General features: G+C 47.6%; 1 protein-coding gene across 1 annotated transcript in view; it reads left to right on the forward strand.

The window, feature by feature from the left end:
• Positions 1–269: 269 nt before the first annotated feature.
• LOC124039071 (calpain-2 catalytic subunit-like) overlaps positions 270–26,866 on the forward strand; it is a 64,450-nt gene continuing 37,853 nt past the window's right edge. The window contains exons 1-4 of the mRNA XM_046354952.1: positions 270–677; positions 782–799; positions 6,818–6,887; positions 16,223–16,344. Of these exons, the coding sequence (XP_046210908.1) occupies positions 459–677; positions 782–799; positions 6,818–6,887; positions 16,223–16,344 (429 nt within the window). The 5' untranslated portion in view covers positions 270–458. The remainder of the gene's footprint in view (positions 678–781; positions 800–6,817; positions 6,888–16,222; positions 16,345–26,866) is intronic.

Here is a 26,866-nt window from a genome sequence, read left to right on the forward strand (position 1 = left end):
ACGGGACACCAACCTCTCAACTGCGTCTGTCTGTCTACCTGTATGGAGATACGACTGGTGCGTCAGGTTCAAACGGGTTATTAAGACTCGAGAGTGGACTCGGACTTTATGTTCATCCTCCCCGTTATGATACTCAAACATATTCATTGAGTGGTTGATTGTTTGATGCATATGCCTAAAAAGTGTTCGCATTCACACTAAATACTTTTGAACAAGTAAACGTTGTGTAGAAGCAACAGTTCCGGTAACAGAAATCTTATGTACATATTGTTGAGGGGGAAAAAACTCGCACTGACTTGTAGTCAAGAGGCAGACAGACCACGCCTGAAAAAACAGGGGCGTAGAAGGAATTTAGACTTTTCCACCAGTGAAACACATCCCAACTATTTTCCTCTTTTCACTGTGTCGACGCAGTCAGCCACCCGAACCGACAGAGGAGAAGGAAAAGGACTTACACAATGGCTGGGGTGGCATCAACGTTGGCCAAGAAGAGGGCTTTGGCCGCAGGATTTGGCACTAATGCCAATGCGTCGAAGTACCTAAACCAAGACTTCGAGTCTCTCAGGAGCGAGTGTCTGAGTAGAGGTTCACTTTTCACGGATTCCACTTTTCCAGCCGAACCTGCGTCCTTGGGATTCAATGAGCTCGGACCGAGATCTTCCAAAACCAGAGGTGTGCAATGCAATGGAAACGACCTGGGGTAAGTTACTGCCATTAAGCAGAAGTTAAATGTCTGCTCTATGGCTGGATTTGTATTGATCAAAATAGACCAAAGCATTATCAATGGAAACGACCTGGGGTAAGTTACTGCCATTAAGCAGAAGTTAAATGTCTGCTCTATGGCTGGATTTGTATTGATCAAAATAGACCAAAGCGTTCTCTGGAATTTTTAAAAATTTTATAACAAAATATTTGATAAAACCGTATACCAAACAAAACAGACCAACTTTATACACAGGAAGTTGATCTACAACAGAAACAAGTTAGGATGCGATGTAAATATGATCAAACACAAGTTAACCGACCCTAAAGAAAACGGATTTATGGTTTAAACCAAAACTCAGAACTTTCAACCAGAAAACAGCTATAATCCAGAACCTTATGTCACCTCTCACCTAACCAGAAACCAAACGTCCTTGTATACCCAGTTGAGAACCAGTATACTGCCTCTGGTAATTAAAGTAGGTAGGTTCAATGACGTAGATGAAGAAGAGGGACTATGTACTGTCTGTGATTTTAGGGGAGGTGGACAATTCACTTTTTATTTGATAGTTCTTTATGTGATGATCTGAGAGCTGTACTGTTTGATTTTTAAAAAATATTGCAAAAAAAACAGGAACTATTCTGGGTTAGAGATGAAGGAAAACTTGAATGTCTAATTTAGGAAATACGTTTTCCCGGGTGCACATTTTATCTTCGAGGACGATGCGGACAAGACAAGATTTATACCTCAAATGTTTCTGTGTAGTTTTCTCAATTGCTTTCTGCTGCCATATTAATGTATGTTTTATATGTACAATAGCAGTCAAAAGTTTGGACACACCTACTCATTCAACAGGTTTTATTTATTTATTTTTTTAAACTATTTTCTACATTGTAGAATAATAATAATGACATCAAAACTATGAAATAACACATATGGAATCATGTAGTAACCAAAAAAAGTGTTAAACAAATTAAAATATATTTGAGATTCTTCAATGTAGCCACCCTTTGCCTTGATGACAGCTTTGCACACTCTTGGTATTCTCTCAACCAGCTGAACAACAGACAAGAACGTCTCTCTCATGGCTAACTACCAGGAAGTTTGAAAAGACAGGCGTGGTGATACACAAAGCAACTCAAACAACATTGAAATTGCATCAATTATATATATTTTTTTATACATCTGGAGTTTGGCGTTTCTCTTGTGATACGGTTCACAGCAGCACTGATATTTGTGTTGACTTGACAACTGCATCTGAGTTTTGAACAACTATTCCCCCCCTTTTTGTTGCATGCTGGCTGAAGACCCAGATAGCCAGTAACTAGCTAACACTAAACAGACAGAGAACTAGCTACCCAGTAACTAGTTAACACTAAACACAGACAGACAGTGAACTAGCTAACACTAAACACAGATGAAGAACTAGCTACCCAGTAACTAGTTAACACTAAACACAGATGAAGAACTAGCTACCCAGTAACTAGTTAACACTAAACACAGAGAACTAGCTACCCAGTAACTAGCTAACACTAAACACAGACAGAGAACTAGCTACCCAGTAACTAGTTAACACTAAACACAGACAGAGAACTAGCTACCCAGTAACTAGTTAACACTAAACACAGACAGAGAACTAGCTACCCAGTAACTAGCTAACACTAAACACAGACAGAGAACTAGCTACCCAGTAACTAGCTAACACTAAACAGACAGAGAACTAGCTACCCAGTAACTAGCTAACACTAAACACAGACAGAGAACTAGCTACCCAGTAACTAGCTAACACTAAACAGACAGAGAACTAGCTACCCAGTAACTAGCTAACACTAGACACAGACGGAGAACTAGCTACCCAGTAACTAGTTAACACTAAACACAGACAGAGAACTAGCTACCCAGTAACTAGCTAACACTAAACACAGACAGAGAACTAGCTACCCAGTAACTAGCTAACACTAAACACAGACAGAGAACTAGCTAGTCAGTAACTAGTTAACACTAGACACAGACAGAGAACTAGCTACCCAGTAACTAGTTAACACTAGACACAGACGGAGAACTAGCTACCCAGTAACTAGCTAACACCTGACACAGATGAGGAACTAGCTACCCAGTAACTAGCTAACACCTGACACAGATGAAGAACTAGCAAGACAGTAACTATTAAACCTATAAGTATCTTTGCCAGAGATGAATAGGGTAAACTTTTAATTATATTTGCTGACACCCTATAATCAAATGTTAGCACCAGTAGAGTAGCTGCCTAGCTATATAAACCACGCCCCTTTGCAAACACGCCTTCTCCAATGTTGGTTACAAGGCAGGACTTATTTAAATGAGTTAAGAGAATATCATGTTACAATTGGTGTATTCAAATGAGAGTTAAGGTGATGTCACCTTGTCCTCTTAATAGTGAATCCATGTGTTTGACTTGGGGGAGGAGGAAACTGTAACTTTATGATCAAACGTTATCAATGTAGAAGAGTCAGTCAGTTTTTCATACTCTGATCTGGTTTCCTTCAAATATCATCACATTTCAAGAGAAACATGATTTTGACTGATCATTGTAGGGTTCATAAGGCTTAACAGGCCTTACATTGTAGGGTTCATAAGGCTTAACAGGCCTTACATTTTAGGGTTGCCTTTACTTTAATGTTTTCAGCCTATGCAGCATTTTCAAATAATATTCAATGTTATTTATAAAAAGTCAGAATCTGGGATTTTCTCTTCCCTCACTTGTGTTTCTGTTTATAATATGTATCAGACATAATGAAGATATATACTTTGTTCTGATCTAAATCTTTATCATCAAACACAAATCCTCACTGGGAATACCTCTTTATAGCCTGGGTCAGTGATGTCACAGTAGTCTGATGGGCGTGTCCTGAAGCTTGTTATCCGTTTGATATGATTGGACCGTTGGGCGTAAAGGAATCACTTGTATCCAAAACAACTGAAACTGTTACCGTAGGGCTAAATGAACGAGGAACATGGTCAGGGTGGTGTGGTGACTCATCCTACAACTATTCGGATGGAACTTTGGCATTAGTCATCTGATCCTACACCTTTTTGTTTTGTCTGTCAACAGATCGACTCGTACACTTTGAGACAATTGAGGTTACGTTAGGTCATCGTGGACCCTGCCCTTTACTCGAGCATGACGTTAATGTGTATCGGTCTACCCTCTTCATGCATGCTACCCTCTTCATTTATTCTACCCTCTTCATGCATGCTACCCTCTTCATGCATGCTACCCTCTTCATGCATGCTACCCTCTTCATTCATTCTACCCTCTTCATTCATGCTACCCTCTTCATTCATTCTACCCTCTTCATTCATGCTACCCTCTTCATGCATGCTACCCTCTTCATGCATGCTACCCTCTTCATTCATGCTACCCTCTTCATTCATGCTACCCTCTTCATTCATGCTACCCTCTTCATTCATGCTACCCTCTTCATTCATGCTACCCTCTTCATTCATGCTACCCTCTTCATGCATGCTACCCTCTTCATGCATGCTACCCTCTTCATTCATGCTACCCTCTTCATTCATGCTACCCTCTTCATTCATGCTACCCTCTTCATGCATGCTACCCTCTTCATTCATTCTACCCTCTTCATTCATGCTACCCTCTTCATTCATGCTACCCTCTTCATTTATTCTACCCTCTTCATTCATTCTACCCTCTTCATTCATGCTACCCTCTTCATTTATTCTACCCTCTTCATTCATGCTACCCTCTTCATGCATGCTACCCTCTTCATTCATTCTACCCTCTTCATTCATGCTACCCTCTTCATTCATGCTACCCTCTTCATGCATGCTACCCTCTTCATTCATGCTACCCTCTTCATTCATGCTACCCTCTTCATGCATGCTACCCTCTTCATTCATGCTACCCTCTTCATTTATTCTACCCTCTTCATGCATGCTACCCTCTTCATTCATGCTACCCTCTTCATTCATGCTACCCTCTTCATTCATGCTACCCTCTTCATGCATGCTACCCTCTTCATTCATGCTACCCTCTTCATTTATTCTACCCTCTTCATTCATTCTACCCTCTTCATTTATTCTACCCTCTTCATTCATTCTACCCTCTTCATTCATGCTACCCTCTTCATGCATGCTACCCTCTTCATTCATGCTACCCTCTTCATGCATGCTACCCTCTTCATTCATGCTACCCTCTTCATGCATGCTACCCTCTTCATTCATGCTACCCTCTTCATTTATTCTACCCTCTTCATTCATTCTACCCTCTTCATTCATTCTACCCTCTTCATTCATGCTACCCTCTTCATTCATTCTACCCTCTTCATTCATTCTACCCTCTTCATTCATTCTACCCTCTTCATTCATTCTACCCTCTTCATTCATTCTACCCTCTTCATTCATTCTACCCTCTTCATTCATTCTACCCTCTTCATGCATGCTACCCTCTTCATTCATTCTACCCTCTTCATTCATTCTACCCTCTTCATTCATTCTACCCTCTTCATTTATTCTACCCTCTTCATTCATTCTACCCTCTTCATTCCCATGTGCTTTTATTTCATAACTATTATTGGATGATCCTGTTAGTCAAATCTGCTATGAATGTTACTGTCTTGTGAAAAACAGACTTTTAAAATTCTGTTAACGCATACCCAGATAATGCTGTTGACTCATCCTATACTCGTATTTGTGGCCAAAGCATAAATAGGAGAATAACTGCCCCCCCGCCCCGCCCAAACAGACTTTAAAAAAATGCTTGCTATGGTGAAATCCTCCTGAGCTCCTGAGCTATGGTGAAATCCTCCTGAGCCAATCAGCGGTCTACTCGCATGAATGGTTTTAATCACCGGTATACGCCCACACCATTCAAACACAGAAAATAGGCTTTAAAAAAAACATGCTTAATTACAATTGTTTTGGAATTAAAACTATTTCACCCGTATTGTAATTAATTATAGGTCATATGTGACCTGATTCAGGTAACTAGGCGTATGTCGCAAGTCACGACTTCGCAGGAAAGCCTTTTGAACGTAACAAAAAATATATTTTTTATTTAATAGAAATCTGGAAACACTGGACAGTTGCTTTAAAAGATCAAAACAGTTTTAATCATGTATTGGTCCCTGAATAGTAGATAATATATCAGTGCTCTATGAAATACCTGAGGCTACACTGGTAGCTCATTGTGCAGTTATTCCCCCTGAGGCTACACTAGTAGCTCATTGTGCAGTTATTCCCCCGAGGCTACACTAGTAGCTCATTGTGCAGTTATTCCCCCTGAGGCTACACTAGTAGCTCATTGTGCAGTTGTTCCCCCTGAGGCTACACTAGTAGCTCATTGTGCAGTTATTCCCCCTGAGGCTACACTAGTAGCTCATTGTGCAGTTATTCCCCCTGAGGCTACACTAGTAGCTCATTGTGCAGTTATTCCCCCCGAGGCTACACTGGTAGCTCATTGTGCAGTTATTCCCCCCGAGGCTACACTAGTAGCTCATTGTGCAGTTATTCCCCCGAGGCTACACTAGTAGCTCATTGTGCAGTTATTCCCCCTGAGGCTACACTAGTAGCTCATTGTGCAGTTATTCCCCCTGAGGCTACACTAGTAGCTCATTGTGCAGTTATTCCCCCTGAGGCTACACTAGTAGCTCATTGTGCAGTTATTCCCCCTGAGGCTACACTAGTAGCTCATTGTGCAGTTATTCCCCCTGAGGCTACACTAGTAGCTCATTGTGCAGTTATTCCCCCTGAGGCTACACTAGTAGCTCATTGTGCAGTTATTCCCCCTGAGGCTACACTAGTAGCTCATTGTGCAGTTATTCCCCCCGAGGCTACACTAGTAGCTCATTGTGCAGTTATTCCCCCCGAGGCTACACTAGTAGCTCATTGTGCAGTTATTCCCCCCGAGGCTACACTAGTAGCTCATTGTGCAGTTATTCCCCCCGAGGCTACACTAGTAGCTCATTGTGCAGTTATTCCCCCCAAGCTAGCGTATTGCTTTAATTAGGGCTGCAAGGTTTGGAAGCCCCAAAATCTGTACTTTTTATTTTATTGAAATTCTCAGTAATATCTTTCACAGTTTTACTCATGCTTTGGTCGTCTCTCCCTGAATAGGAGCTGGTGTCCAGCCCAGAGTTCATCGTTGGTGGAGCCTCGAGAACCGACATCTGCCAAGGCGGCTTGGGTAAGTCACTTTCATAGTCGGTACCAAAACAGGAACCAAACCAAAACCACAGGGTCGCCGGTTTGTAACCATGGTTTCAGCTGTGAGGAGGAGACGGTATAGTAAAAGTTAATGTGATGGATCACAGCATATGTAATAACATTCAGTTATTGCTTTAATCAGTTATTACACAGGTGATTTGGTTTCCTAGACTACCACTGAACAGCCTCCATGTCAGGTTGTTGTCTCTCTAAGGTACTGAATAATATAAAACATGTCGGGGTGTTATCTCTGTCATGAGGTATAATAATTTAAAACATATCAGGGTGTTATCTCTGTCATGAGGTATAATAATTTAAAACATATCAGGGTGTTATCTCTGTCATGAGGTATAATAATATAAAACATGTCAGGGTGTTATCTCTGTCATGAGGTATAATAATATAAAACATGTCAGGTTGTTATCTCTGTCATGAGGTATAATAATATAAAACATGTCAGGGTGTTATCTCTGTCATGAGGTATAATAATATCAAACATGGCAGGTTTTTATTTCTGAGGTATAAAACATGTAATGTTATCTCTGAGGTATAATAATATAAGACATGATATGTTGTTATCTCTGTAATGAGGTATAGTAGAAAATATGGACAAACCGAGATATCTCTATGGAAACCAGCTCAGTTACCATGCTGGGAGGAAGTCTTCACAGAGCCAGTTACTGGAAATGAGACCCACTTCCCTTTCCATTTGCTGACAACTAGCCTCACCCTCAACCGTTTACAAATCTTCTCTAACAAAGAATGGTGTTTATTTGTGTGTTAACCCAGCAGGGTAGACTAGTGTCCTGTCATTAACCCAACAGGGTAGACTAGTGTCCTGTCATTAACCCAGCAGGGTAGACTAGTGTCCTGTCATTAACCCAACAGGGTAGACTAGTGGCCTGTCATTAACCCAGCAGGGTAGACTAGTGGCCTGTCATTAACCCAGCAGGGTAGACTAGTGGCCTGTCATTAACCCAGCAGTGTAGACTAGTGTCCTGTCATTAACCCAGCAGGGTAGACTAGTGTACTGGCCTGTCATTAACCCAGCAGGGTAGACTAGTGTCCTGTCATTAACCCAGCAGGGTAGACTAGTGTACTGGCCTGTCATTAACCCAGCAGGGTAGACTAGTGGCCTGTCATTAACCCAGCAGGGTAGACTAGTGTACTGTCATTAACCCAGCAGGGTAGACTAGTGTACTGACATTAACCCAACAGGGCAGACTAGTGTCCTGTCATTAACCCAGCAGGGTAGACTAGTGTCCTGTCATTAACCCAACAGGGTAGACTAGTGGCCTGTCCTGTCATTAACCCAGCAGGGTAGACTAGTGGCCTGTCATTAACCCAGCAGGGTAGACTAGTGGCCTGTCATTAACCCAGCAGGGTAGACTAGTGTACTGTCCTGTCATTAACCCAGCAGGGTAGACTAGTGTACTGTCCTGTCATTAACCCAGCAGGGTAGACTAGTGGCCTGTCATTAACCCAGCAGGGTAGACTAGTGTACTGTCCTGTCATTAACCCAGCAGGGTAGACTAGTGGCCTGTCCTGTCATTAACCCAGCAGGGTAGACTAGTGGCCTGTCATTAACCCAGCAGGGTAGACTAGTGGCCTGTCATTAACCCAGCAGGGTAGACTAGTGTCCTGTCATTAACCCAGCAGGGTAGACTAGTGTCCTGTCATTAACCCAGCAGGGTAGACTAGTGTCCTGTCATTAACCCAGCAGGGTAGACTAGTGGCCTGTCATTAACCCAGCAGGGTAGACTAGTGTCCTGTCATTAACCCAGCAGGGTAGACTAGTGTCCTGTCATTAACCCAGCAGGGTAGACTAGTGTCCTGTCATTAACCCAGCAGGGTAGACTAGTGTCCTGTCATTAACCCAGCAGGGTAGACTAGTGTCCTGTCATTAACCCAGCAGGGTAGACTAGTGGCCTGTCATTAACCCAACAGGGTAGACTAGTGGCCTGTCATTAACCCAGCAGGGTAGACTAGTGGCCTGTCATTAACCCAGCAGGGTAGACTAGTGTACTGGCCTGTCATTAACCCAGCAGGGTAGACTAGTGGCCTGTCCTGTCATTAACCCAGCAGGGTAGACTAGTGTCCTGTCATTAACCCAGCAGGGTAGACTAGTGTCCTGTCATTAACCCAGCAGGGTAGACTAGTGTCCTGTCCTGTCATTAACCCAGCAGGGTAGACTAGTGTACTGTCATTAACCCAACAGGGTAGACTAGTGTACTGTCATTAACCCAGCAGGGTAGACTAGTGTCCTGTCATTAACCCAGCAGGGTAGACTAGTGTACTGGCCTGTCATTAACCCAGCAGGGTAGACTAGTGTCCTGTCATTAACCCAGCAGGGTAGACTAGTGGCCTGTCATTAACCCAGCAGGGTAGACTAGTGTCCTGTCATTAACCCAGCAGGGTAGACTAGTGTACTGTCATTAACCCAACAGGGTAGACTAGTGTACTGTCATTAACCCAGCAGGGTAGACTTGTGTCCTGTCATTAACCCAGCAAGGTAGACTAGTGTCCTGTCATTAACCCAGCAGGGTAGACTAGTGTCCTGTCATTAACCCAGCAGGGTAGACTAGTGTCCTGTCATTAACCCAGCAGGGTAGACTAGTGTACTGGCCTGTCATTAACCCAGCAGGGTAGACTAGTGTCCTGTCATTAACCCAGCAGGGTAGACTAGTGTCCTGTCATTAACCCAGCAGGGTAGACTAGTGGCCTGTACTGTCATTAACCCAGCAGGGTAGACTAGTGGCCTGTCATTAACCCAGCAGAGTAGACTAGTGTCCTGTCATTAACCCAGCAGGGTAGACTAGTGTCCTGTCATTAACCCAGCAGGGTAGACTAGTGTCCTGTCATTAACCCAGCAGGGTAGACTAGTGTACTGGCCTGTCATTAACCCAGCAGGGTAGACTAGTGTACTGGCCTGTCATTAACCCAGCAGGGTAGACTAGTGTACTGTCATTAACCCAGCAGGGTAGACTAGTGTCCTGTCATTAACCCAGCAGGGTAGACTAGTGTACTGTCATTAACCCAGCAGGGTAGACTAGTGTACTGGCCTGTCATTAACCCAGCAGGGTAGACTAGTGTACTGTCATTAACCCAGCAGGGTAGACTAGTGTCCTGTCATTAACCCAGCAGGGTAGACTAGTGTACTGTCATTAACCCAGCAGGGTAGACTAGTGTACTGGCCTGTCATTAACCCAGCAGGGTAGACTAGTGTACTGGCCTATCATTAACCCAACAGGGTAGACTAGTGTACTGTCATTAACCCAACAGGGTAGACTAGTGTACTGTCATTAACCCAGCAGGGTAGACTAGTGTCCTGTCATTAACCCAGCAGGGTAGACTAGTGTACTGGCCTGTCATTAACCCAACAGGGTAGACTAGTGTACTGTCATTAACCCAGCAGGGTAGACTTGTGTCCTGTCATTAACCCAGCAGGGTAGACTTGTGTCCTGTCATTAACCCAGCAGGGTAGACTAGTGTCCTGTCATTAACCCAGCAGGGTAGACTAGTGTCCTGTCATTAACCCAGCAGGGTAGACTAGTGTCCTGTCATTAACCCAGCAGGGTAGACTAGTGTCCTGTCATTAACCCAGCAGGGTAGACTAGTGTCCTGTCATTAACCCAGCAGGGTAGACTAGTGGCCTGTCATTAACCCAGCAGGGTAGACTAGTGTCCTGTCATTAACCCAGCAGGGTAGACTAGTGTCCTGTCCTGTCATTAACCCAGCAAGGTAGACTAGTGTCCTGTCATTAACCCAGCAGGGTAGACTAGTGTCCTGTCATTAACCCAGCAGGGTAGACTAGTGTCCTGTCATTAACCCAGCAGGGTAGACTAGTGTCCTGTCATTAACCCAGCAGGGTAGACTAGTGTCCTGTCATTAACCCAGCAGGGTAGACTAGTGTCCTGTCATGAACCCAGCAGGGTACACTAGTGTACTGGCCTGTCATTAACCCAGCAGGGTAGACTAGTGTACTGGCCTGTCATTAACCCAGCAGGGGAGACTAGTGTACTGTCATTAACCCAGCAGGGTAGACTAGTGTACTGTCATTAACCCAGCAAGGTAGACTAGTGTCCTGTCATTAACCCAGCAGGGTAGACTAGTGTACTGGCCTGTCATTAACCCAGCAGGGTAGACTAGTGTCCTGTCATTAACCCAGCAGGGTAGACTAGTGTACTGTCATTAACCCAACAGGGTAGACTAGTGTACTGTCATTAACCCAGCAGGGTAGACTAGTGTCCTGTCATTAACCCAGCAGGGTAGACTAGTGTCCTGTCATTAACCCAGCAGGGTAGACTAGTGTCCTGTCATTAACCCAGCAGGGTAGACTAGTGTCCTGTCATTAACCCAGCAGGGTAGACTAGTGTACTGGCCTGTCATTAACTCAGCAGGGTAGACTAGTGTACTGGCCTGTCATTAACCCAGCAGGGTAGACTAGTGTACTGTCATTAACCCAGCAGGGTAGACTAGTGTACTGGCCTGTCATTAACCCACAAGGGTAGACTAGTGTACTGTCATTAACCCAGCAGGGTAGACAAGTGTACTGTCATTAACCCACCAGGGTAGTCTACTGTACTGTCATTAACCCAGCAGGGTAGACCAGTGGCCTGTCCTGTCATTAACCCAGCAGGGTAGACTAGTGTCCTGTCATTAACCCAGCAGGGTAGACTAGTGTCCTGTCATTAACCCAGCAGGGTAGACTAGTGTCCTGTCATTAACCCAGCAGGGTAGACTAGTGGCCTGTCCTGTCATTAACCCAGCAGGGTAGACTAGTGTACTGTCATTAACCCAGCAGGGTAGACTAGTGTCCTGTCATTAACCCAGCAGGGCAGACTAGTGGCCTGTCCTGTCATTAACCCAGCAGGGTAGACTAGTGTACTGTCATTAACCCAGCAGGGTAGACTAGTGTCCTGTCATTAACCCAACAGGGTAGACTAGTGGCCTGTCATTAACCCAGCAGGGTAGACTAGTGTACTGGCCTGTCATTAACCCAGCAGGGTAGACTAGTGTCCTGTCATTAACCCAGCAGGGTAGACTAGTGTACTGTCATTAACCCAGCAGGGTAGACTAGTGTCCTGTCATTAACCCAGCAGGGCAGACTAGTGGCCTGTCATTAACCCAGCAGGGTAGACTAGTGGCCTGTCATTAACCCAGCAGGGTAGACTAGTGGCCTGTCATTAACCCAGCAGGGTAGACTAGTGGCCTGTCATTAACCCAGCAGGGTAGACTAGTGTCCTGTCATTAACCCAGCAGGGTAGACTAGTGTCCTGTCATTAACCCAACAGGGTAGACTAGTGGCCTGTCATTAACCCAACAGGGTAGACTAGTGTACTGGCCTGTTATTAACCCAGCAGGGTAGACTAGTGTCCTGTCATTAACCCAGCAGGGTAGACTAGTGTCCTGTCATTAACCCAGCAGGGTAGACTAGTGTACTGTCATTAACCCAGCAGGGTAGACTAGTGTCCTGTCATTAACCCAGCAGGGTAGACTAGTGGCCTGTCCTGTCATTAACCCAGCAGGGTAGACTAGTGTCCTGTCATTAACCCAGCAGGGTAGACTAGTGTCCTGTCATTAACCCAGCAGGGTAGACTAGTGTACTGTCATTAACCCAGCAGGGTAGACTAGTGTACTGGCCTGTCATTAACCCAGCAGGGTAGACTAGTGTCCTGTCATTAACCCAGCAGGGTAGACTAGTGTACTGTCATTAACCCAGCAGGGTAGACTAGTGTCCTGTCATTAACCCAGCAGGGCAGACTAGTGGCCTGTCATTAACCCAGCAGGGTAGACTAGTGGCCTGTCATTAACCCAGCAGGGTAGACTAGTGTCCTGTCATTAACCCAGCAGGGTAGACTAGTGTCCTGTCATTAACCCAGCAGGGTAGACTAGTGTCCTGTCATTAACCCAACAGGGTAGACTAGTGGCCTGTCATTAACCCAGCAGGGTAGACTAGTGTCCTGTCATTAACCCAGCAGGGTAGACTAGTGGCCTGTCATTAACCCAGCAGGGCAGACTAGTGTCCTGTCATTAACCCAGCAGGGTAGACTAGTGTACTGTCATTAACCCAGCAGGGTAGACTAGTGGCCTGTCCTGTCATTAACCCAGCAGGGTAGACTAGTGTACTGGCCTGTCATTAACCCAGCAGGGTAGACTAGTGTCCTGTCATTAACCCAGCAGGGTAGACTAGTGTCCTGTCATTAACCCAGCAGGGTAGACTAGTGTCCTGTCATTAACCCAGCAGGGTAGACTAGTGTCCTGTCATTAACCCAGCAGGGTAGACTAGTGGCCTGTCCTGTCATTAACCCAGCAGGGTAGACTAGTGTCCTGTCATTAACCCAGCAGGGTAGACTAGTGTCCTGTCATTAACCCAGCAGGGTAGACTAGTGTACTGTCATTAACCCAGCAGGGTAGACTAGTGTACTGGCCTGTCATTAACCCAGCAGGGTAGACTAGTGTCCTGTCATTAACCCAGCAGGGTAGACTAGTGTACTGTCATTAACCCAGCAGGGTAGACTAGTGTCCTGTCATTAACCCAGCAGGGCAGACTAGTGGCCATTAACCCAGCAGGGTAGACTAGTGGCCTGTCATTAACCCAGCAGGGTAGACTAGTGTCCTGTCATTAACCCAGCAGGGTAGACTAGTGTCCTGTCATTAACCCAGCAGGGTAGACTAGTGTCCTGTCATTAACCCAGCAGGGTAGACTAGTGGCCTGTCATTAACCCAGCAGGGTAGACTAGTGTCCTGTCATTAACCCAGCAGGGTAGACTAGTGGCCTGTCATTAACCCAGCAGGGCAGACTAGTGTCCTGTCATTAACCCAGCAGGGTAGACTAGTGTACTGTCATTAACCCAGCAGGGTTAATTAACCCAGCAGGGTAGACTAGTGTACTGGCTGTCATTAACCCAGCAGGGTAGACTAGTGTCCTGTCATTAACCCAGCAGGGTAGACTAGTGTCCTGTCATTAACCCAGCAGGGTAGACTAGTGTCCTGTCATTAACCCAGCAGGGTAGACTAGTGTCCTGTCATTAACCCAGCAGGGTAGACTAGTGTCCTGTCATTAACCCAGCAGGGTAGACTAGTGTCCTGTCATTAACCCAGCAGGGTAGACTAGTGGCCTGTCATTAACCCAGCAGGGCAGACTAGTGTCCTGTCATTAACCCAGCAGGGTAGACCTGTCATTAACCCAGCAGGGTAGACTAGTGGCCTGTCCTGTCATTAACCCAGCAGGGTAGACTAGTGTACTGGCCTGTCATTAACCCAGCAGGGTAGACTAGTGTCCTGTCATTAACCCAGCAGGGTAGACTAGTGTCCTGTCATTAACCCAGCAGGGTAGACTAGTGTCCTGTCATTAACCCAGCAGGGTAGACTAGTGTCCTGTCATTAACCCAGCAGGGTAGACTAGTGTCCTGTCATTAACCCAGCAGGGTAGACTATCTGGCCCAATGCTCTTAACTGCTTGGCTATCCAGGATATATCAGTTCTCAGGGTTCTGTGTTTGCATAACACATAATTTGCAAAGCTCTGGGTCTGCAATCTGGGTCACATTAGTCCCTTTATAATGACTGGGTCACATTAGCCCCTTTATAATGACTGGGTCACATTAGTCCCTTTATAATGACTGGGTCACATTAGTCCCTTTATAATGACTGGGTCACATTAGCCCCTTTATAATGACTGGGTCACATTAGTCCCTTTATAATGACTGGGTCATATTAGTCCCTTTATAATGACTGGGTCACATTAGTCCCTTTATAATGACTGGGTCACATTAGCCCCTTTATAATGACTGGGTCACATTAGTCCCTTTATAATGACTGGGTCACATTAGCCCCTTTATAATGACTGGGTCACATTAGCCCCTTTATAATGACTGGGTCACATTAGTCCCTTTATAATGACTGGGTCACATTAGTCCCTTTATAATGACTGGGTCACATTAGTCCCTTTATAATGACTGGGTCACATTAGTCCCTTTATAATGACTGGGTCACATTAGTCCCTTTATAATGACTGGGTCACATTAGTCCCTTTATAATGACTGGGTCACATTAGTCCCTTTATAATGACTGGGTCACATTAGTCCCTTTATAATGACTGGGTCACATTAGTCCCTTTATAATGACTGGGTCACATTAGTCCCTTGCAGGGTCTCATACAAGTTGTCTTTATAATGACTGGGTCACATTAGTCCCTTTATAATGACTGGGTCACATTAGTCCCTTGCAGGGTCTCATACAAGAAGCTGATTAAACAGCATGATCATTACACAGGTGCACCTTGTGCTGGGGACAATAAACGGCCAGTCTAAAATGTGCAGTTTTGTCACACAACACAATGCCACAGATGTCTCAACTTTTGAGGGAGCATCCCATTGAACCGTTCCCAGAGAATTGAATGTTCATTTCTCAACCTCCAATCCCTTAGTCTCTCTGACCTGTGATGACCTCCACTCCCTTAGTCTCTCTGACCTGTGATGACCTCCACTCCCTTAGTCTCTCTGACCTGTGATGACCTCCACTCCCTTAGTCTCTCTGACCTGTGATGACCTCCACTCCCTTAGTCTCTCTGACCTGTGATGACCTCCACTCCCTCAGTCTCTCTGACCTGTGATGACCTCCACTCCCTTAGTCTCTCTGACCTGTGATGACCTCCACTCCCTTAGTCTCTCTGACCTGTGATGACCTCCACTCCCTTCGTCTCTCTGACCAGTGATGACCTCCACTCCCTTAATCTCTCTGACCTGTGATGACCTCCACTCCCTTAGTCTCTCTGACCTGTGATGACCTCCACTCCCTTAATCTCTCTGACCTGTGATGACCTCCACTCCCTTAGTCTCTCTGACCTGTGATGACCTCCACTCCCTTCGTCTCTCTGACCTGTGATGACCTCCACTCCCTTCGTCTCTCTGACCTGTGATGACCTCCACTCCCTCAGTCTCTCTGACCTGTGATGACCTCCACTCCCTTAGTCTCTCTGACCTGTGATGACCTCCACTCCCTTAGTCTCTCTGACCTGTGATGACCTCCACTCCCTTAATCTCTCTGACCTGTGATGACCTCCACTCCCTTAGTCTCTCTGACCTGTGATGACCTCCACTCCCCTTCGTCTCTCTCTGACCTGTGATGACCTCCACTCCCTTCGTCTCTCTCTGACCTGTGATGACCTCCACTCCCTTAGTCTCTCTGACCTGTGATGACCTCCACTCCCTTCGTCTCTCTCTGACCTGTGATGACCTCCACTCCCTTCGTCTCTCTCTGACCTGTGATGACCTCCACTCCCTTAGTCTCTCTTCTCTGTTTCCCCCTCCAGGTGACTGCTGGCTCCTGGCAGCCATCGCCTCTCTGACCCTGAATGAAGATGTGATGGCCCGGGTTGTTCCTGCAGGACAAGGCTTTGGACGTGGAGAGTACGCTGGGATCTTTCACTTCCAGGTAGAGACAGTGTCACGGGCTGCATCCCAAAATGCCTCCCTATATAGTACACTACTTTTAGGCTCTAGTATTTTTTAAAAAAGTGTAGTGCATAATAAAGGGAATAGTGTGCAATTTGGTGCGCAGGCCAGTGTTCATTTACTTTAACAAATATAGTGACTAAAATATTTGTTTAAAGTATATTTTTCAGTGGCAATTGACAAGAGTAAGTGACTAAATAGACCCAGAAAAAACTAGAACTAAACAAAAGTAACTTCAGTTTTCTCTGCGACTAAAATTTGACTACGAAGTAGATTGGACAAGAGTTTTTGGAGAGATTTTCAGTTATAAAGCACAATTTAATATTAGCAGCAACACAGTTCAGTAGTGGGAAGGAAGCGTCTCACCCAGTACATACAGCCGACATCAGCTGGTGAGCTACAGGGGGGACAACTGGTACATACAGCCGACATCAGCTGGTGAGCTACAGGGGGACAACCACCACATACAGCCGACATCAGCTGGTGAGCTACAGGGGGGACAACTGGTACATACAGCCGACATCAGCTGGTGAGCTACAGGGGGGACAACTGGTACATACAGCCGACATCAGCTGGTGAGCTACAGGGGGGACAACTGGTACATACAGCCGACATCAGCTGGTGAGCTACAGGGGGGACAACTGGTACATACAGCCGACATCAGCTGGTGAGCTACAGGGGGGACAACTGGTACATACAGCCGACATCAGCTGGTGAGCTACAGGGGGGACAACCAATGAGTGTGGGAAGAAAGGCTCCAGCTCCGATTATACACATGGCGACTCTCTTGATTCCCCTGTAGCTCACCAGTCCCCACCAGCCTGCTAGTTACCCTTTTGCCTGGTTAAAAAGCACAAGCTGTTTTATGGAATGTAAAACAATAGTAGCATTAAGTTGAATAGTAAAACAACAGTGGTCTCTGACTCTCCCTCGACTATAGAAAAGTCATCTTTGAATTTGTAGTCTCGCTTAGCCCCTCCCACATTTCATATCCAGGTTCTGTTGTGGAAACATCTTAACTCAAATGATCATCGACGCTTCGTTTTCTTCCCTTCTATCGTGACATTTTACATTTATTCAGCATATGGCGGACCTTCTGAAACTGGGCTACTTGCAGACCGTTAACTATTTGTTTAGGCTACAAACCTTGAACAGCCATGTCGCTTCGTTAGGAAGCTATAGCGCCGACAACCTGGGCCTCTTTCAGCAGGACTCAACGTTTTGGAACCTTCAGATACATACAGCCGACATCAGCTAGAATATAGAACTATGGAACCTTCAGATACATACAGCCGACATCAGCTAGAATATAGAACTATGGAACCTTCAGATACATACAGCCGACATCAGCTAGAATATAGAACTATGGAACCTTCAGATACATACAGCCGACATCAGCTAGAATATAGAACTATGGAACCTTCAGATACATACAGCCGACATCAGCTAGAATATAGAACTATGGAACCTTCAGATACATACAGCCGACATCAGCTAGAATATAGAACTATGGAACCTTCAGATACATACAGCCGACATCAGCTAGAATATAGAACTATGGAACCTTCAGATACATACAGCCGACATCAGCTAGAATATAGAACTATGGAACCTTCAGATACATACAGCCGACATCAGCTAGAATATAGAACTATGGAACCTTCAGATACATACAGCCGACATCAGCTAGAATATAGAACTATGCTATAAAGAACAAATATGCCTCTTGCCTCATGTTGAATAAGGAATAACGTCTGCTCTATTCATGGCATTTCTATCTGCAACGCTCAATAAAACCATTTTTAAAAGAAAAAAAATTGGAGTGGGTGTACTATTTACCCCTTCTTTCTCCCCAATTGGTAGTTACAGTCTTGTCCCATCGCTGCAACTTCTGTACGGACTTGGGAGAGGTCGAAGGTCGAGAGCCGTGCGTCCTCCGAAACACGACCCTGCCATGCCGCACTGCTTCTTGACACACTGCTCGCTTAACCCGGGAGCCAGCCGCACCAATGTGTCGGAGGAAACGCTGTCCAACTGGTGAGCAGAGTCAGCATGGAGGCGCCCGTTCCGCCACAAGGAGTCGCTAGAGTGCAGTGTGATAAGGACATCCTGGACGACGCCGTGCCAATCGTACGCCGCCTCCTGGGTCTCGCGGTCACTGCCAGGGTCGAACCCGGGTCTGTAGTGATGCCTCAAGCACTGCGGTGCACCACTCGGGGGGCCAGAATGTTTTTGAGCTAAACGTGGCCTTGGTAACATTATCAGTAGACTAAATGCAAATATTTGTTGGCACAGAAAGACATTTACTCTTGCCACTACACTGTATCTGACTGGGGAAATGACTTTATGTTGAGTTAATGTGGACCTAGTGACTCAGAAATGAGCACTTGGACCAGAACTCGCGCACTGGGATTCAGACTCCAAACTTGGACTCGATTGGCACTCAAGGTTTAGTGACTCTGCCACCTCCCTGGGTGAAACAGTCCTCAGCTTGAGGTTTAGTGACTCCATTGTTCTACTTGTGCCTCTCTCTGTCTCTCTCTCTGTCTCTCTCTCTGTCTCTCTCTCTGTCTCTCTCTCTGTCTCTCTCTCTGTCTCTCTCTCTGTCTCTCTCTCTCTCTCTCTCTGCCTCTCTCTGTCTCTCTCTCTCTCTCTCTCTCTCTCTCTGTCTCTCTCTGTCTCTCTGTCTCTCTCTGTCTCTCTCTCTCTGTCTCTCTCTGTCTCTCTCTCTCTCTCTCTCTCTCTCTCTCTCTCTCTCTCTCTCTCTCTCTCTCTCTCTCTCTCTCTCTCTCTCTCTCTCCCTCCCCCCCTTGTGTGTGTGTGTGTCAGGTTATCCACAGTACCAGTCAAAAGTTAACACACCTACTCATTCAAGGTGTTTGTACTTTATTTTCTGGCTTTCACCAGCAAAATGGAATGTTTACTGAACAGGAACATCTAAACATGGGCTGCAGTTGAGGAACAAGGAGGAAAGTCATTCTGCTTTGAATGTTGATAAACTTGTAACCCCACTTTTGAGAAAATTACCCTTGAATGTGTTGGTACACCTACTGGAGAGCTCTTCTTTGTCTCCACCCATTCGCATCGTTCACCCCCCCCTGTGGTAGTGTTGACAGAGAGCGGCCTCTCTTCACCCCCCCATGGTAGTGTTGACAGAGAGCGGCCTCTCTTCACCCCCCCATGGTAGTGTTGACAGAGAGCGGCCTCTCTTCACCCCCCCATGGTAGTGTTGACAGAGAGCACTGGTAGTGTTGACAGAGAGCACTTCTCTTCACCCCCCCATGGTAGTGTTGACAGAGAGCACCCCCCCCCATGGTAGTGTTGACAGAGAGCACTTCTTCACCCCCCCCCCCCCATGGTAGTGTTGACAGAGAGCGGCCTCTCTTCACCCCCCCATGGTAGTGTTGACAGAGAGCGGCCTCTCTTCACCCCCCCCCATGGTAGTGTTGACAGAGAGCGGCCTCTCTTCACCCCCATGGTAGTGTTGACAGAGAGCAGCCTCTCTTCATCCCCCCATGGTAGTGTTGACAGAGAGCAGCCTCTCTTCACCCCCCCCCGCCTGTGGTACTGTTGACAGTTGGTACACCTACTGGAGAGCTCTTCTTTGTCTCCACCCATTCAGCATCTTACCCCCCCCCCCATCTCTTTTTAGGATTAACGTGAGGCCCTGTGGTAAACACACCCTGTATCCAATCAAATCCAAGTTCATTTGTCACATGCACAGGATACAAAAGGCGTATGCGGTAATTGTCTCGACATGTTCATGAAATACAATAGATGGCCGTAATCACCCCCCAGACACACCTGGCTATTTTGATGGTCCAAAGTGGAGTCTTTTGTTTAGCTAAACAATGAACCGGCATAACCCCAACTCATACTACTACCAATACAAACATTGTCATAACTGTGGTATGAATCTGCAGGTAGCTAAAGTTAACAAACAAGGTTCAATGTTAGCTCGCTAACATTAGGCTATAACTAGCAATGCAAATGGATTTCTGATTCAAATTATAATACTACACAGATCATACACGTAATGTTAGCTAGCGAGCCAGCAAGCTAACGTTTCGCAATAAACATGACTTTCTGACCAAATGATAAAGTTATATCTGTAAAATGTAGCTAGACTCTGACCTGTATACATGGAGTAACGCTTCACACAGACTGGAATCATTAAAATCTGTTCTGTTTGTAGCTACATCTTGTTTGGCCAGCGTTGTCTCAAGTCTGTTGACTGCTACAATCAGGGCATCAATGTTGTTGAGAAAAGTAGCAAAACTTGTGTAGTTGTCGATGGCTGATGTTATATCTTTTAAAAATGGCGCGGTAGAAAGGACTGTCAACAATACCACTAAGCTCACGTCAACACTACCACTAGGAGAGGAGAGGCTGCTCTCTGTCAACACTACCACTAGGAGAGGAGAGGCTGCCCTCTGTCAACACTACCACTAGGAGAGGAGAGGCTGCTCTCTGTCAACACTACCACTAGGAGAGGAGAGGCTGCCCTCTGTCAACACTACCACTAGGAGAGGAGAGGAGAGGCTGCTCTCTGTCAACACTACCACTAGGAGAGGAGAGGAGAGGCTGCTCTCTGTCAACACTACCACTAGGAGAGGAGAGGCTGCTCTCTGTCAACACTACCACTAGGAGAGGAGAGGAGAGGCTGCTCTCTGTCAACACTACCACTAGGAGAGGAGAGGAGAGGCTGCTCTCTGTCAACACTACCACTAGGAGAGGAGAGGCTGCTCTCTGTCAACACAACCACTAGGAGAGGAGAGGCTGCTCTCTGTCAACACTACCACTAGGAGAGGAGGGGAGAGGCTGCTCTCTGTCAACACTACCACTAGGAGAGGAGAGGAGAGGCTGCTCTCTGTCAACACTACCACTAGGAGAGGAGAGGAGAGGCTGCTCTCTGTCAACACTACCACTAGGAGAGGAGAGGTTGCTCTCTGTCAACACTACCACTAGGAGAGGAGAGGCTGCTCTCTGTCAACACTACCACTAGGAGAGGAGAGGCTGCTCTCTGTCAACACAACCACTAGGAGAGGAGAGGAGAGGCTGCTCTCTGTCAACACTACCACTAGGAGAGGAGAGGCTGCTCTCTGTCAACACAACCACTAGGAGAGGAGAGGCTGCTCTCTGTTAACACTACCACTAGGAGAGGAGAGGAGAGGCTGCTCTCTGTCAACACTACCACTAGGAGAGGAGAGGAGAGGCTGCTCTCTGTCAACACTACCACTAGGAGAGGAGAGGAGAGGCTGCTCTCTGTCAACACTACCACTAGGAGAGGAGAGGAGAGGGTGCTCTCTGTCAACACTACCACTAGGAGAGGAGAGGCTGCTCTCTGTCAACACTACCACTAGGAGAGGAGAGGCTGCTCTCTGTCAACACTACCACTAGGAGAGGAGAGGCTGCTCTCTGTCAACACTACCACTAGGAGAGGAGAGGCTGCTCTCTGTCAACACTACCACTAGGAGAGGAGAGGCTGCTCTCTGTCAACACTACCACTAGGAGAGGAGAGGCTGCTCTCTGTCAACACTACCACTAGGAGAGGAGAGGCTGCTCTCTGTCAACACTACCACTAGGAGAGGAGAGGAGAGGCTGCTCTCTGTCAACACTACCACTAGGAGAGGAGAGGCTGCTCTCTGTCAACACTACCACTAGGAGAGGAGAGGAGAGGCTGCTCTCTGTCAACACTACCACTAGGAGAGGAGAGGCTGCTCTCTGTCAACACTACCACTAGGAGAGGAGAGGCTGCTCTCTGTCAACACTACCACTAGGAGAGGAGAGGCTGCTCTCTGTCAACACTACCACTAGGAGAGGAGAGGCTGCTCTCTGTCAACACTACCACTAGGAGAGGAGAGGCTGCTCTCTGTCAACACTACCACTAGGAGAGGAGAGGCTGCTCTCTGTCAACACTACCACTAGGAGAGGAGAGGAGAGGCTGCTCTCTGTCAACACTACCACTAGGAGAGGAGAGGAGAGGCTGCTCTCTGTCAACACTACCACTAGGAGAGGAGAGGCTGCTCTCTGTCAGAGGCTGCTCTCTGTCAACACTACCACTAGGAGAGGAGAGGAGAGGCTGCTCTCTGTCAACACTACCACTAGGAGAGGAGAGGAGAGGTTGCTCTCTGTCAACACTACCAGTAGGAGAGGAGAGGCTGCTCTCTGTCAACACTACCACTAGGAGAGGAGAGGTTTCTCTCTGTCAACACTACCACTAGGAGAGGAGAGGAGAGGTTGCTCTCTGTCAACACTACCAGTAGGAGAGGAGAGGCTGCTCTCTGTCAACACTACCAGTAGGAGAGGAGAGGCTGCTCTCTGTCAACACTACCACTAGGAGAGGAGAGGAGAGGTTGCTCTCTGTCAACACTACCACTAGGAGAGGAGAGGAGAGGCTGCTCTCTGTCAACACTACCACTAGGAGAGGAGAGGTTGCTCTCTGTCAACACAACCACTAGAAGAGGAGAGGAGAGGCTGCTCTCTGTCAACACTACCACTAGGAGAGGAGGGGAGAGGCTGCTCTCTGTCAACACTACCACTAGGAGAGGAGAGGAGAGGCTGCTCTCTGTCAACACTACCACTAGGAGAGGAGAGGAGAGGCTGCTCTCTGTCAACACTACCACTAGGAGAGGAGAGGCTGCTCTCTGTCAACACTACCACTAGGAGAGGAGAGGAGAGGCTGCTCTCTGTTAACACTACCACTAGGAGAGGAGAGGCTGCTCTCTGTCAACACTACCACTAGGAGAGGAGAGGCTGCTCTCTGTCAACACAACCACTAGGAGAGGAGAGGAGAGGCTGCTCTCTGTCAACACTACCACTAGGAGAGGAGAGGCTGCTCTCTGTCAACACTACCACTAGGAGAGGAGAGGAGAGGCTGCTCTCTGTCAACACAACCACTAGGAGAGGAGAGGCTGCTCTCTGTCAACACTACCACTAGGAGAGGAGAGGCTGCTCTCTGTCAACACTACCACTAGGAGAGGAGAGGAGAGGCTGCTCTCTGTCAACACTACCACTAGGAGAGGAGAGGAGAGGCTGCTCTCTGTCAACACTACCACTAGGAGAGGAGAGGCTGCTCTCTGTCAACACTACCACTAGGAGGGGAGAGGCTGCTCTCTGTCAACACTACCACTAGGAGAGGAGAGGAGAGGCTGCTCTCTGTCAACACTACCACTAGGAGAGGAGAGGAGAGGTTGCTCTCTGTCAACACTACCAGTAGGAGAGGAGAGGCTGCTCTCTGTCAACACTACCACTAGGAGAGGAGAGGTTTCTCTCTGTCAACACTACCACTAGGAGAGGAGAGGAGAGGTTGCTCTCTGTCAACACTACCAGTAGGAGAGGAGAGGCTGCTCTCTGTCAACACTACCAGTAGGAGAGGAGAGGCTGCTCTCTGTCAACACTACCACTAGGAGAGGAGAGGAGAGGTTGCTCTCTGTCAACACTACCACTAGGAGAGGAGAGGAGAGGCTGCTCTCTGTCAACACTACCACTAGGAGAGGAGAGGTTGCTCTCTGTCAACACAACCACTAGGAGAGGAGAGGAGAGGCTGCTCTCTGTCAACACTACCACTAGGAGAGGAGGGAGAGGCTGCTCTCTGTCAACACTACCACTAGGAGAGGAGAGGAGAGGCTGCTCTCTGTCAACACTACCACTAGGAGAGGAGAGGAGAGGCTGCTCTCTGTCAACACTACCACTAGGAGAGGAGAGGCTGCTCTCTGTCAACACTACCACTAGGAGAGGAGAGGCTGCTCTCTGTCAACACTACCACTAGGAGAGGAGAGGCTGCTCTCTGTCAACACTACCACTAGGAGAGGAGAGGAGAGGCTGCTCTCTGTCAACACTACCACTAGGAGAGGAGAGGCTGCTCTCTGTCAACACTACCACTAGGAGAGGAGAGGCTGCTCTCTGTCAACACTACCACTAGGAGAGGAGAGGCTGCTCTCTGTCAACACTACCACTAGGAGAGGAGAGGAGAGGCTGCTCTCTGTCAACACTACCACTAGGAGAGGAGAGGAGGCTGCTCTCTGTCAACACTACCACTAGGAGAGGAGAGGAGAGGCTGCTCTCTGTCAACACTACCACTAGGAGAGGAGGGAGAGGCTGCTCTCTGTCAACACTACCACTAGGAGAGAGGAGAGGCTGCTCTCTGTCAACACTACCACTAGGAGAGGAGAGGCTGCTCTCTGTCAACACTACCACTAGGAGAGGAGAGGAGAGGCTGCTCTCTGTCAACACTACCACTAGGAGAGGAGAGGAGAGGCTGCTCTCTGTCAACACTACCACTAGGAGAGGAGAGAGGCCACTAGCTGCTCTGTCAACACTACCACTAGGAGAGGAGAGGCTGCTCTCTGTCAACACTACCACTAGGAGAGGAGAGGCTGCTCTCTGTCAACACTACCACTAGGAGAGGAGAGGAGAGGCTGCTCTCTGTTAACACTACCACTAGGAGAGGAGAGGCTGCTCTCTGTCAACACTACCACTAGGAGAGGAGAGGCTGCTCTCTGTCAACACAACCACTAGGAGAGGAGAGGAGAGGCTGCTCTCTGTCAACACTACCACTAGGAGAGGAGAGGCTGCTCTCTGTCAACACTACCACTAGGAGAGGAGAGGAGAGGCTGCTCTCTGTCAACACAACCACTAGGAGAGGAGAGGAGAGGCTGCTCTCTGTCAACACTACCACTAGGAGAGGAGAGGAGAGGCTGCTCTCTGTCAACACTACCACTAGGAGAGGAGAGGAGAGGCTGCTCTCTGTCAACACTACCACTAGGAGAGAGAGGAGAGAGGGCTGCTCTCTGTCAACACTACCACTAGGAGAGGAGAGGAGAGGCTGCTCTCTGTCAACACTACCACTAGGAGAGGAGAGGCTGCTCTCTGTCAACACTACCACTAGGAGAGGAGAGGCTGCTCTCTGTCAACACTACCACTAGGAGAGGAGAGGCTGCTCTCTGTCAACACTACCACTAGGAGAGAGGAGAGGCTGCTCTCTGTCAACACTACCACTAGGAGAGGAGAGGCTGCTCTCTGTCAACACTACCACTAGGAGAGGAGAGGCTGCTGCTCTCTCAACACTACCACTAGGAGAGGAGAGGAGAGGCTGCTCTCTGTCAACACTACCACTAGGAGAGGAGAGGAGGCTGCTCTCTGTCAACACTACCACTAGGAGAGGAGAGGCTGCTCTCTGTCAACACTACCACTAGGAGAGGAGAGGAGAGGCTGCTCTCTGTCAACACTACCACTAGGAGAGGAGAGGCTGCTCTCTGTCAACACTACCACTAGGAGAGGAGAGGCTGCTCTCTGTCAACACTACCACTAGGAGAGGAGAGGAGAGGCTGCTCTCTGTCAACACTACCACTAGGAGAGGAGAGGCTGCTCTCTGTCAACACTACCACTAGGAGAGGAGAGGCTGCTCTCTGTCAACACTACCACTAGGAGAGGAGAGGCTGCTCTCTGTCAACACTACCACTAGGAGAGGAGAGGAGAGGCTGCTCTCTGTCAACACTACCACTAGGAGAGGAGAGGAGAGGCTGCTCTCTGTCAACACTACCACTAGGAGAGGAGAGGAGAGGCTGCTCTCTGTCAACACTACCACTAGGAGAGGAGAGGCTGCTCTCTGTCAACACTACCACTAGGAGAGGAGAGGAGAGGCTGCTCTCTGTCAACACTACCACTAGGAGAGGAGAGGCTGCTCTCTGTCAACACTACCACTAGGAGAGGAGAGGCTGCTCTCTGTCAACACTACCACTAGGAGAGGAGAGGCTGCTCTCTGTCAACACTACCACTAGGAGAGGAGAGGCTGCTCTCTGTCAACACTACCACTAGGAGAGGAGAGGCTGCTCTCTGTCAACACTACCACTAGGAGAGGAGAGGCTGCTCTCTGTCAACACTACCACTAGGAGAGGAGAGGCTGCTCTCTGTCAACACTACCACTAGGAGAGGAGAGGCTGCTCTCTGTCAACACTACCACTAGGAGAGGAGAGGCTGCTCTCTGTCAACACTACCACTAGGAGAGGAGAGGCTGCTCTCTGTCAACACTACCACTAGGAGAGGAGAGGCTGCTCTCTGTCAACACTACCACTAGGAGAGGAGAGGCTGCTCTCTGTCAACACTACCACTAGGAGAGGAGAGGCTGCTCTCTGTCAACACTACCACTAGGAGAGGAGAGGCTGCTCTCTGTCAACACTACCACTAGGAGAGGAGAGGCTGCTCTCAACACTGTCAACACTACCACTAGGAGAGGAGAGGCTGCTCTCTGTCAACACTACCACTAGGAGAGGAGAGGCTGCTCTCTGTCAACACTACCACTAGGAGAGGAGAGGCTGCTCTCTGTCAACACTACCACTAGGAGAGGAGAGGCTGCTCTCTGTCAACACTACCACTAGGAGAGGAGAGGAGGCTGCTCTCTGTCAACACTACCACTAGGAGAGGAGAGGCTGCTCTCAACACTGTCAACAGGCTGCTAACACTACTACTAGGAGAGGAGAGGCTGCTCTCAACACTGTCAA

This window comes from Oncorhynchus gorbuscha, linkage group LG07 (assembly GCF_021184085.1).
Source record: "Oncorhynchus gorbuscha isolate QuinsamMale2020 ecotype Even-year linkage group LG07, OgorEven_v1.0, whole genome shotgun sequence".
In the NCBI taxonomy this organism is placed as follows: Eukaryota; Metazoa; Chordata; class Actinopteri; order Salmoniformes; family Salmonidae; genus Oncorhynchus; species Oncorhynchus gorbuscha.